The sequence below is a fragment of the Elaeis guineensis genome, chromosome 15 (genome assembly GCF_000442705.2).
Source record: "Elaeis guineensis isolate ETL-2024a chromosome 15, EG11, whole genome shotgun sequence".
Lineage (NCBI taxonomy): Eukaryota > Viridiplantae > Streptophyta > Magnoliopsida > Arecales > Arecaceae > Elaeis > Elaeis guineensis.
Window position 1 is genome coordinate 69018706 of NC_026007.2, and position 13942 is coordinate 69032647.

Here is a 13942-nt window from a genome sequence, read left to right on the forward strand (position 1 = left end):
TGGAGTTTTGTTGGGGTGGGGATTGGGGGAAGTAGGGGCCTAGAATTTTTAAAAGTTGTAGAGGAGAAGCGCTGGTATTCAAGTTACCAAGAGGGGCCGGGGTTCTCGTCACCGCTCCCATGAGAACTTTCATTGTAATTTAGTCCGTAATAAATCCCATTTATTCAGGTCTAGATCTTCTACGGTATAGCTTTCTTTGGCAACACAGAAAGCAGGGCTGCTGCTACATGGCCCATCCTGGAAATGGAGAGCCCTCATTTATTTCTAAAATTTGGAGTATGAAGTTATGATATTAATAGTTGCCAAACAAATAGATAAAAAAATTATCGGAGAGCTCTCGCCATCCGAATAAGCAACATGGCGACAACCCAACATCCACCACTCTCTATGATGTAAAAAATGCATCAAAGAGGATCCCAATCCATCTTTAGTTACAGCTTTTGATATTTTTTAAAAAAATCTTTTTTTTATGATTATAATAAGTAATTTGATCGAAAATAACTTTTCTACCGCTTAAGCCATATATAATTTCTTGAGTTAATATATTTTGTTGACTTTGATATGTCAAAATATACCTAATCCAAAATATAAATTTTTGAGTTCACACCAAATACCGAATGTCAAAAGCTTATCTTAAATTTTATCCATGTCGGCCATATATAATCTAAAATTCTTGCATATTTTGTTTCTTGATATAAAATCGATCTCAAATAGATTTATACTATCATATTTAATTAATTTAACTATCATTACTCAACTTTATATGAAAGCTTTAAATTCAATTTACATCTTCAGTAAAATCACAATCACGATTATTTACAAAATCACTTAATAGAGCTAAGAGTCTAGGTACAATTTTATCTTTAAAAAAATATTAGAGGTTGAGGTGATAGAGCAATATCCCACAAAAGAAAAAAAGAGAAGAAAAAAAAGGAAGGTAATCAAACCGGAGGTGACTGAACCTGGAAACTTGCATTAATCTTTGTGAGTTGGGCTATCTGAGAAGAGTCACCTTTTCTGCGTTGACCGGTCAAAGTTCTCACTCACAAGTCACACCCGCGAACCCTACATGTGGCAGCTCCACTGATAGAATATTAGGTTAGAGCAATGCTTTGGCAACTCGGAAACATCACTCCAAAGAGACTCAACTGGATTCCACGATTCATATTGTTCCATTATGTGGGACCATGCACAGTAACAATTCAAAGGGAGCAATGAGATCAGTCAGTGACTTTGGAGTGCAATTTTTGAGCTACTCTTAACATTTTTTATTAGACTAACATGGCCTTTGGTGAACAAGTAATAAGATCATTAAAACATAACATAACAACCAATAGCAAGTTGCAGTTGCAACTAACAACCTCTCCATCAAATATCTTTCTTTATTTATATAATAAAACCACATGTACGTAATTTCCCCCGTATCAAGACATAGCAACCAAACATGTAATGTAACTCTAATTTCATTTATACATCATAATCAGTGGTACATACTCTCTGTACATTCTCTCTCTCTCTCTTATACACACTAAGTAACTTAAGCTAGGAATATTTACAGGATCCTCGGATGGATATTAAGTTAAATGCTAATTGCAAATTGTGCATCATTTCTTACAGTAAGTTTGCTGTTTAATATTTGCTTCATAACCAATCCCATCTTTGTGATGAGATTGAGTGATAGGTGCTGGTTACTTGTTGCTACTGTCATAGTTTTATAAAATGTAGAGTTATTTTTTGTCAATAATACAAAAACCAACAATCATTTGAAAGAAAGGACTAGAGATTCTTTTTTGAAGTATAAGGGAAAAGAAAGGACTAGATTATTCATTTAGGTCAAACACTAAAGAGAAACCTACTAAGAATTGAACTTAAAACCACCTTCAAGTAGGCCAGGTTGGGTGCAACAGTGAGTCTATTGCCTAGAATACCATGTGCCAAATTACCTAATAATAAATTTACCGCTAATCTTTATGCTTATGACTTGATGGTTATGCAAGCAACTCGTTACGAAAGACAAAAACAAAGTCAGAAAGGAAAGAAGAAAGTAATTAAGAAACAAAAGGAATAAATATTATGGTTCATCATAAGTATTACATATTGACGGTCAAATATAATTGGATTAATATACAGCCAAAGAACTGAACTGCATAAGCATCAAACTTGTGGTTGCAATGTTGAATATGCTAAACTTAGAGTTCTTGAGCCAAAATAGTCCAAGCAACAAATCTTTTCCCGGCCCGCATGTGTGTGTGTGTGTGTGTCATATTAAGCATTGCATGCTCATATATAAATATTGGGTGAAAAGGAATTCTTCTTAGTAGCCCAGTTATATATTGTCCCAATGATCTCTCCATTTATAAAACTAAAGCTGATATAGTTGGATTTTATTTTGCATTGTTCCGTGTCACTACGAAAGATTCTTAATGTCCTAAATATAATAACACTTTAGAATTTAATAGCAACTTGCTCTCATTTCAAGCTATGTCATCCATGCACCCATGAGACTCCGATCCTCTCAAATCGTAAAACCAACCCTTCATCTTAATTACGTGCATCCTACGTGCCCCTCGTTAGCCGTTAGGCCACGATTCAAGCATCCCTGCATTTAATCAATCCAGTCTTATCTTATGATTCCGATGTTTTCTACCTTTCTTTCAGTACTTTAGTCGGTGAGGGGCTTCGAAAGAAGAGCCTCACAGGAGTCTTCATGCACCTAACTGTTTCTACACCGACACAAATAAATGTTTAATGAAATCCAAGCGGATCTTACAAGCTTCAATGTTTTGAATGCCTTATTGTATCATGCTTCTTACAATGCAAGGTAGGAATATTCTCGGATGTAGGAAACTGTGGGGGAATCCTGGATTTTCTTTTGCACGTATGGATAAGTTTTTCTTGGTGGCAGTAAGTATGGATGGGTTAAGAGAGCTTAGGAAAAGGAGGTTGGAATAGGGTTGAGCAGAAGGAATGCATGTGCTGTGACTCCTCTTTCCAGACATTGGGCTGGGTGACTTAAAAAAGGTCGGATCACAAGGGGGTCCTTCCATCTCTATGATAACTGTCACAAGAAATATACATTCCAAAGGTTTAGGTCAATTTAGTTAAGCATGCACATATATTACATTTTGGCTATGCAACTTTGTTCGGAAATCGAGAGGCAAGAATGCAAAGGTTAGAGTAATTTGGATCAAGATGTTGTTATCTTTCAATTAGTTTCAGCATAGCATAAAACTTAAAACAATAACCAAAAAGAAAAGGAGCTAAATATCAACTTGGACTCATGGTCTACCGCAATTTCCAAGTGTTTAGTGTTATTCTCCATGAATCACCTAGTCCTGCAAAACATGGAAATTTAGAAGTTCACTTTGTGTTATATAAACAATGATTATGACTAAGCTCTAAGATCCAACATACATCATTGAAGCAAAAAATCCACTTATTCCAAAGCTATAAGGAGAATACTTTCTTTCTTTGCTGCAAATAATTAGAAGCATGACTTGACAATGGAAATGAGTTAGAAGCCTTCGGTTATAGCTAGACCAGCACCCTATGTTAACCAACTAGCCCAAAAAAAAAAAGGCAATTACTTGTAAACTAAAAGATTTCAGAATAAGAAAAGACTAGAATATAGTAGGCTAAACAAGAAGCCCCCAAAACCAACTTCAACCAGCGTTCTCCACTGCTTGGAACTTAGAACTTTGTGGCATAAGTTCATGTGGCGGTAGCTATGGGCAGTCCAGCCCAGTCCTAATGTCAGCTGGAATCAAACCTTAGGCCCAAATTTGACCACCCCTGATGGTATCAAACTCAAGCCCGATCCAACTCTAAAAGGTGACTTGTGTGCAAGACATTCAATCTCAGATGCGACCCCTAATTTTTAGGTTCATGCATGAATGCATAACGATGCTTAAGGATCAGAACATGAACGCAGGCCCTGATTTGTTTCATCGAGTTCTTCAATCTAAAAAGAAAAAAATAAAATAAAAAGGGAAGAGCTTGGTGTCATGTTGATCTCATCAAGTGTGTGTGATAATGACACCTAAAGTACTAAATGAATAGTTCTTAGTTTGTCAATTGTCGAACCAGGGAACTCAGTTTGGCAAGAATCATAATCTTGGGTACAACCAACCAAACAATTGCTTATTTAATTATCATACTACATTGTGAGAACAAAACTTGAAAGCTTGGAATCCAGCACAGAACAGATTCTTCAAGCACAGATTCTTTTATCGCATTCCTTATAAGAGAATTTTAACATTTAATTTATAATTTCGATAGATCGAAATCCAATGTGACACCTAGACATCAACAATATTTTTCTGCGATCACAATGTTCGAGGATGAAATCCTGTTGGTAGATCTACAAACCTCTTTTACACAAACTTTCACCTCAATGTCCAACAAAAATGGAGGAATTTTTATTATAATTCTGAGCAGCAACTCAAGTTACATTCAAGTACAACTTCAGCCCCTAAAACTGCTCTCAACTACCGCAATTTGAGCTGCTGTTACTTCACTGTGAGTCTGGTTGCAACATCCAACTCCATTTTCAAGCTGGGGTAGAATTATTCTACATCCATAGCCACAAGCCACACAAAACACTTTAAAATAAGTCCATCCATATATAATGATAACAACATATCCAAAATTTCCTCCCTCCCATTGAAGAATGGAGGGGCGCGGCATCCATTAAATGTCACAAAACATAGACGCTAAAACCCCACATATCTTCATCACAATTCTTCAGTAGAACACCCAAAAGACCAGAAGTCCAACGATCTCAGAACTGTAGGTGTAGGGAGGTCCAATTGGAGGGCAGGTACAGCTTGGTGATCCAGCTCCATACCATCAGACATGATGGTGATGCAGCTCCATGCCATCAAACATGATGGTGCTGCAGCTGCAACAGCCGGGCATATGCCCCATCAGGCCGGGCCACCAGCTCGGCATGGCTTCCTTGCTCTACAATATGACCATCCTGCACCACGGCAATGGAGTCCACCCCTCGAATTGTGGAGAGACGGTGCGCCACCAGGACGGTCGTCCGCCCTCTCATCAACTGCTCCAGAGCCTCCTGCAGAACACATTCCGACTCCACATCCAACGCACTCATTGCCTCATCCAAAAGCAGCACTGCTGGGTCCTTCAGCACCGCCCTTGCGATCGCAATCCTCTGCTTCTGCCCACCCGATAGCTGCACCCCTCTCTCACCCACCGGCGTCTTGTACCCCTCAGGCAATGCACTTACAAACCCATGTACACTGGCAGCCCGTGATGCCTCGAGCACCTCGTCCTCCGTCGCCCCATCCTTTCCATAGGCAATGTTCTCGAAAATGCTAGCAGCAAAGAGGACTGGCTCCTGCTGCACAAGTCCAATTTTGAGTCTCAAGGATTTCAAATTCAACCTCCGGATGTCTTTACCATCCATCATGACCTTCCCTGCAGTGGGATCGTAGAACCGCTCGATGAGGGCAATGATGGTACTCTTCCCAGATCCACTGGCCCCAACAAGAGCTTGGCTATGGCCAGCATGTATTCTGAGGTTGAAGTCATTGAAGATGGGGACATCGGGCCGAGATGGGTAAGCGAAGTCAATGTGCCTTAGCTCGATCTCACCATGAATGGAGCCAACAGGCTCAGCTTCTGGATCATCAGGGTCAATGCGGGTCACCCGGTTGAGGATAGAGAAGACAGAGCGAATAGATTCACCACCTCGGATGATCTCTGGTGCAAGACTGACTGTCTCGGCGATAGAGTTGGCAGTAACGACAAGGACAACAAAGACCTTGATCACCTTGGAGAATGTGGAAGCACCAGAGCGCACGAGATGAGCACCATACCAGAGGATGAGAGCCTCTGAGCAATAGAGAGAAAGCTGGGACAGGCCAAAAAGAAGGCCAGATGTCTGGCTCCGACGGAGACTGCATTGCTGGGGTACCCGAAGCTCATGGTGAAAGAGCGAGAGAATCTTGTCCTGTGCATTGAAGGCTGCCACGGTGCGGATGTTGCTCACACCCTCTCCAGCAATCATGCTCGTCTTGGCATGGGCTTTTGCCATGTCCCCTGCAAATCCCTTCAGCGAGAGTTGCTGAAAACATCAACAGGAATAAGAGAGGGTATAAGCACTGTCAGAGATTCACCATTCTGAAATAGTTCAATTAGGAGGAAATATATATAATCAAGTGAAAATGAGCCCACCTCCCAGAAGTAAATGAAAAACAAAGATAATTGATGATATTTTGCGCGACAAAATTAATCCAAATTAAAAACTAAAGGGTTGTATGATACACAAGTTCATGCAAAAAGCATAGAAGAGGCATTGACGGCAGCAGTAACACTGGCACCACCGACAATGATAGGTCATTATTACCATGTAGCACGTAGGTGCTTTATGAGTGAGTTGGGGACAATTCATGAATAATCTGTACCGTGTGAGAATTACTAAATAATATATGACTTAATTTTATTTGAGCAGTGGAGCATATCTAATAAAGAATATGATAATATTTTGGAAATTCTACAGTAATAATTCGTGATATAGTTAGAATGCCAAATGCTGAAGTTGCCCAGCTTGGGGACAACTCTTTTGTGACATTTAGATAAAGTCCACATGAGTAACAAAAAGATCAATAATAACTATGAGAACAAATATCAAACAAGATTTTAATGCATGGCATCTCTATATAAGCCAAAATATGCAGATCGTATGTCCAATAATCAATGGACGAACAGGGAACTTCCAACTTCCCAGTTCCCATCATGACCTATTTGATAAAGAGGCCTACTATATAAAGAACAGACACATACTTTTTTTGGTAAGAGGACAGGAAGTCCTTCAGGCAATATTACTGGAAGATAGCTCTGTTTCTTCAAGTAAAGCGAAATAAAGGAAGAGCACCAAAGCACCAAGGAATCCAGCATTAATTTTTCAGACAGGGATAATGAATCAGAATGACTGAATGACAAAAAACTGAGTTAAGCTCACCAGTGATGGCATGAAAACGTTCAGAAAGCCAGAAAAATTTTGTAAAAGGCAAAGTTCAGAAAGCAGCATGAGCAAAAGAATCTTGCCATCTCAGCATGTGCTCTTTTCTTCTTTTTTAATGCAGTGAGGAAAGGCTCAGGGGCAGGCCAACTTCGTATCAGAAAGCAGTAATTCTCCATGCTTTTTTTCCTATAACTTTTTACCACACTCAGACAAAAAATTGAAGGATGGTAGAGCCCTGATATCGAGTGGCTCCAAAGTTACTCCAACTGAATGAAGTCAGATGTACAAGCAGTCTCGAGATATACATGTACAAGTGTAGTACATACAAATAAATGCTGGGAAGCTTTCTATGCATGCTCTGTTTTATTTTATATATATATATATGCAGGCCAAAGAGAACAGCAACTTCAAATAATCAAAAAGAGTCAACAGTAGCTGCCAGGAAGCACATGTGCCACAGTATTCTATGGCAGTATGATCGTCCAATGTGTTGATGCTTTCTTTATTATTCTCCACTTAACACCTTTGTTTTCTAATGTTCCAATAGTGAGGGTTATTGGATTCCAGGAAACAGAGTAAATTGCCAGGATCCGAACCACTAGATTGAATACAAGTATATTAAGCAAGTAATCTCAACAAAATGATATATATGCCCATTACCAACCAATTTACAATGCCTCTAACCAGATTAGTATGCTGAATTATATCTCATTGTAGTGAAAACATGATCGAAATTGCCTCACCAAAGAAAATGACCCACCTCTCAGGTCTTTATGAAAATTCCAAACCAATAGGCTAGCCAAATAAGCATATTAGGTGTTCCTAATTATTTCGGCCAGAAATTTTCCAGCAAGGAAGGGGTCTCAATGATCACTAAAAATAGAAAATAGAAAACTACCTGTGCAAAGTTGGCGAGGACAAGAAGAGGGAAGGTGGCAAGAATAAGAAAAGCAACCCGCCATTCAACAATGAAGCCAACTATGAAGGATGTCAGGAGAGAAGTCATGTTCTGCAGGATCACCGAGATCCTCTCAGCAATGGCAGACTTCACATCAGCTGCATCTGTAGCCAAACGAGCAGCTACAAGGCTGGAATTGTTCTCCTCTTCATCAAACCAACCCACTTCATTCCTTAACATCGCTGCATAAATCATGTAGTACTTCGATCATGTTTTACTTTGATAATCAACTCAACAGAAGAAAAGATAGATAATCCAGTCATACCAGTAAGCATCATTCTCCTCACTCTGGTGGTGAGATTCTCCCCCATGATGCTGAAGAAGTAATGCTGAACCAGATATGCAACAACAGCATAAAGCCCTGTACCAATGTATATGAACACATACTCTCTTGTCTTCCTCTCCATTGCATTTGGGTCCCTATAGTAAAATACTTCAATCATATTGCTCATCACAATTGCAAATGTTGGGCCTATGAACCCAGAGAGGACAGATCCAATGGCACCCAAGATACCGCACTGCCACTCCGGTGCATTTAGCTTGAGAAGCTTAAAAAAGTAACCACGTGGTGCTGGATACTTGCGATCATTATCTGCATTAGAAACCATCTCTATACGACCATCTGCACCAGTGCTGTACCGATAGCTCAAGTTCCTCGAACTTGCAGACTGAAGGCTTAGAGATTTAGTGGAAAGTGAATGGCTCAGGCGTGAAGATTGGGACCTGTGAGTGGACGGGGAACCAAAGTCCCCGTTTCTTGCCATCTCCTGAAACCGTATAAGAGATGCGTAGGCTCCGGAGCTGCCTTTTGCAAGAAGCTCTTCATGCGTCCCAGTCTCAACAATTTGACCTTGCTGCATCACAGCTATCATATCAACGTTTCTTATAGTAGAGAGCCGATGTGCAACAACTACAGTCGTTCTCCCAACCATGAGGCGGTCTAGGGCTTCCTGAACAATGCTCTCAGAACCTGCATCCAGGGCACTGGTGGCTTCATCAAGGAGAAGGATCTTGGGGTTCTTTAGCATGGCACGAGCAATAGCAATCCGTTGTTTTTGGCCACCAGATAGCTGGACTCCTCGTTCTCCTGCCTGGATTTGATATCAATTTGTTTGTAAGAAGGGAAAGAGGATGAATTATTTCTCTTCAAAGACAGCACTAGAAATTTAACAATTAGCCATCTAAAATCTCTAGGAAATAACTGCAAATTATTAGATTGCTAAGAAGAACTCTGTTTGAAAATAATTTCAACATATAGTTTTAATTCCAACTCACTGTTGCATTATCCTCTACAGAAAATTGAATCTCCTAATGGATTCTGCCAGGAAATTACTCATAAATCTTATAAAAATTTAACGCGCAACTGCAAACACCTTTTATCAAAGTAGGACATCACCTTTTCGTTGCAGCTGTTGTTAAGGTTCCCTGTGGTCTATTTTGTCAGATGGATATGAACTTTGCAGCAATGGCAAGTGAATATAACACAAAATATTAACAGGGATCATCTTGCAATCTGAACTTGGGTTCAAGACCAATTTCAATTATTACAAAAACATTATAATAGGATTAAGTTCCACGCACAAAGAGAATTATTTGAGAAGCAAAACCCATATGAACCACATGATTAGGATCTGCCTAATATGTTTCACACAAAAGGAGTTTAAGCAAAGAGCAAGTCAGTGAAGTGCAGAATACATGGATTTTAGTTTCAGAAGGTGGTTTTGGAGATATATTAGAATGGCATAGGATTCTTACTTACAGTTACTATACTAAGTAGCTAAACTGGATGCAGAGCACAAACTTACCTGGGTGTTGTAACCATTCGGAAGCAGAGAAATGAAATTATGAGCATTAGCAGCTGATGCAGCAGCTTCGACCTCAGCTATTGTGGCATCAGGCTTTCCATACAGTATGTTCTCAAGTATGGTTGTTGCAAAAAGTGCTGGCTCTTGGCTCACCAACCCAATTTGCTCTCTCAGCCATTTCAGTTGTAATGTCTTTGTATCCACATTATCTAGCAGAATCTGCCCTGCAACAGCAATGGCAAAGGAAAGAGTTACTCGAAGGCAGGTCAACATAAATGATGAAATCCATATAGCTTTTCTTAGTAATAACAAGCTTAAAGTCTGAATTACCCTGGTTAGGATCATAAAACCTTTCAATCAGAACCACAACAGTACTCTTTCCTGAACCACTACCTCCAACAACTGCAGCAGTCTTCCCTGCGGGAAAGAAAAGGGAGAAATCTCGGAAGATAATGACATCAGGTCTTGATGGGTAGCTAAAAGTAACATCTTTGAACTCTAAGTTTCCTTGGACCTCAGGCAAACACTTTCCATCAGACGGATCTTGAATAATAGAGGGTTTTTGCTGGATGATCTCCATCAGCTTGTATCCAGCAGCCTTCCCTTTGCTAAAGGCTCCAAGATTTGAGAATGCTTGGCCTAGACTCCTGCATAGATGCATACACAAAACTAAGAACAAAATGATTAATATGCATTAGCTTTGTATGATGACAAAATTCATACCAGCAAATCTCTGATAGTGGTACTTGCCAGTAATGCTCAATAAATGCATCAGGCAAATGATAAGTCATATACCTAATAAATAACCAAACCACTGACAGTGAAATCCTGTTCAGTGCAGTTGTTTGCTAAATTTCTGCCTCTTTTGCGCATACCATAGACTAGTAATTAAAGTAGGTACATATTTTGAATAATCCTTAAGTTGGGACCCACAGGATATCTCTAGCTAATAATTAAATCTTGAAAATCTTGCCAACTGAATACCATTAAATTAGCAGTAAACGTTGAACAGACAAAGAACTACAATTCTCTTCCTTCAATGCTGAAGCATTACCAATAATTATGACATTATGAAATAAGTTCCAAATTGAGGGTAACCAAAAAGTTGACAATTAAAGTGCAACTCACATCCCACCAACAATGGCAGAAAATATGGCTGTAAAAGCTTTTCCACCATCAGTTTGTCCATTTCTGACGAAGACACCAGCATACCAGAACACTAAGGCCCATGACATGCATGCAATACCATATGTACACCCAATCCCCAGACCTTTTGCCATCCCTGCTCTGTAGCCAAGCTTCAGTGTACTTTGAATTGCTTCTGAGTAGGAGCTGAGGGCTTTGCTCTCTCCAACAAATGAATATACAGTTCGCACTTGTGCAATTGCCTAAGCAAAGAAGTCAGAAGTAGAAGGATTCATCAAACATCTATGTGAGAATCCAGAATTCAGATGCCAACTAAAAAACACTAGGAACCTACACAGGGAAAGCACACCTGATAACAACAATATGCATGACAATCACAAAAAAACATGAACGTAGCATGTAATCATATAATCACAAAATGATGATAACTATCCAAAAGTAGGTGCTAGGCTGTTAGCTAATTATATTTCTAGACTAGTACCATTTCTGCCTGCATAAATTGTAATGCAACATGCGATGATTCCCCAGGCCTGGCAAAAAGATTTACAGAGGTAAGTCATGTACATTAAGCGAACAAAGGAGCATAGCTTGACATACAATTTACTCAGCATTATTATATGCTGTTCCTCAACCAAACTATACCATTTAAAGAGTTTAGTTATTGATCCTGCAATTTCTGAACTACTCCGATCCGCACTATGACACAACAATTTAGCCAGCTGCAAAGCCTTGTGCAAGAATATGTTAAGCATACAACATCTTATTTTTGCTTATTTTGCTGGTTACAGTGTCCAATGTAGTATTCAAAAGCCATCATGAACAAGTTACATATCTATCTCACTGATAGCTAACAACTGAAACGAACTGCCCTTTCATATAAAAGAAAGCAACCAACTGGACGACTGATACCACATGCCATGTGCAGCAACTACATGCTAACAAGTAGACAAGTGCAAACCAACCCTTAAACCCCAGGGTGATCTACCATCCAACACATAAACCAGCCAAAATACACCAAACCCACCTCCCGCTACAGTGGGCCCGCAATCTAGATGCATGGACTGCAGGTGACCATGCATAGAATTTTACCACAGGCCCACTCTAATTCAAACAGGGAGAAGGGACCATTACCTGGCAGAACAAATGGCTGAATCCAAAAAAAGAAAAAAAAAAAAAAAACTTGAAACTGAAATTGTAGTGATTCACGACAATTAAAGCATCAATGGAGTTGGGGATGGAGATGGTCAAACAAGATATGAATAATTCTGAAGCCACTACAGTACCAATAAGAGAAGGAACTAAGAAACAATCGCTATCAAATGTTGACGCCATCAAGAAAAGGCCTTCCAACAACTGAAACGCACGTCCACATCCCCGGGATCACTATAGCTTATAAGCCCCATGAAATACTTCCCAATTTTAAAGCATGGTAAAAGTTAGTTAGCTTTCGTGCATATCTCAACCGCCCAGTGATGGTTAGTTCGTTACCTGCTCTGCGAGGATGCCGGCATTGGCGTAGGATTCCCGGCTCTTGGAGGTGAGGCCAGTGAGCGTATAGGCGTAGAGGCCGCCGGCGAAGGCGATGCCGGGGATCACCGCCACGCTGAGAAGCGCTAATCTCCAGGCGGACATGAAGCCGACCACCAGGCCAGCCAAAAAGGTGGAGAGGTAGTGTATAAAGTTACCAACCTGCTCGTCATCAGCATCAAAGGCGCACTTTAGCTGATAAGTACGAGAGTGTGCTAGCGTGAGCCCGAGCTGGTGAGAGGAGTCGTGGAGGTGAGGTTACCTTCTCGCTGATGGCGTCCTGGACCAAGAGGGTGTCGGTGGAGACGCTGAATACGATGTCCCCCGTCCGGGCGTCGGTGTCGAAGAACCCGACGTCTTGTTTTAGAACTGCTTCCAGGTACCGCCGGCGAAGCGCACCCGCCTGCCGCTCTCCCGCGTACATCCAGCACGCGATTTCTGCCCATTGCAGAAACTAGAAGACGGTAAGCCCACCGAAAAAGACCGCATCCCACGCTCGGAAGCCTAAAGCCTATAGGCAGCCGACAGATGGCACACTGGTGACGGCTAGACAAGTCTACCGGCGGTGAAGGCACGAGAGAACAAAAGGATTATTTCGGAGAAAAAAAGTACGCGACGTTCCACGCGGGAAGGTGACAGCAAACGCAAGGGAGAGAGAGACGGGTGGATGCCATCATCCGGACGCATACATACAAATTTCTATGCGGACGCGGAGAAACTTTAGCATTCTTTCCGTTGACAAACGGGAAAGCTGCGCGCGGGCGCGACGCGGCGTGTTGTCCGCATAGAAATTTCTAAGCGGTAAAGCCGGAGGACGACCTTAAAAAGAGTAGAATGCGGCCGGAGAAAGGGAAGACAGAGACCAAGAAGAAAGCCATCCTTTTCCTCGCCCCACCGACGGTGTCCCGATCGGAATCAAAAATAATAATTAACAATAAAAATTAAAATAATTGAGGAGGGAAATAAAAAGAGTAGGAAGGGAAAGACATACCGGCATACGAGGATAAGCACACAATGAGGCCTAGATAGACGAAGTAGAGAGCGTACTGAAAAAAAAAAATAATAATACAATAAATTACTAATAAAAAGATAAACAAAACAGAGAAAATATGGAGAAACGGAGGCGGTGACCGTACCTTCGAGACCTCGTTCGTCATCTTGCCGAGGTCCGCCTGGTTCTTGCCGAACCCGTTGACGAGATCGCCGAATAGTAGGAAGAAAACCGGCATCGCGGATCCGTGCACCACCGCGCCAACACTCCCCGCCGCCATGAGAGCCAGGTCGCAGCGGTCGGCGAACGCGAACAGCTCGTAGAACGCCAGGCTCTGCTCCTGCCTACTCTTCTCCCCCTCCACCGCCCCAGCCTTCCCCTCCGGCGCCTCAGCCATTCCCCCCCTCCCAGCCGCCGATCTCACCAGAACCCTCTCCAACGCAGCCACGGCGGTCGCCCTCTACGGCCCGAAAACCCGGATTGCAGCACCGCCGACCGCGGTTTCCGCCATTACAACTCCGTCCCAA

General features: G+C 41.4%; 1 protein-coding gene across 1 annotated transcript; it reads right to left on the minus strand.

Annotated features, from left to right (window-relative positions):
• Positions 1-4383: 4383 nt before the first annotated feature.
• On the minus strand, positions 4384-13942 carry LOC105058347 (ABC transporter B family member 19-like). The gene is made up of 10 exons (XM_010941240.3): positions 13561-13942; positions 13416-13470; positions 12687-12862; positions 12386-12586; positions 10880-11139; positions 10082-10398; positions 9752-9975; positions 8212-9037; positions 7887-8128; positions 4384-6088 (listed from the first exon to the last, which is right to left on the minus strand). Exons 1-10 carry the CDS (start codon positions 13810-13812, stop codon positions 4880-4882), a joined length of 3762 nt encoding a protein of 1253 aa, XP_010939542.2. The 5' UTR covers positions 13813-13942; the 3' UTR covers positions 4384-4879.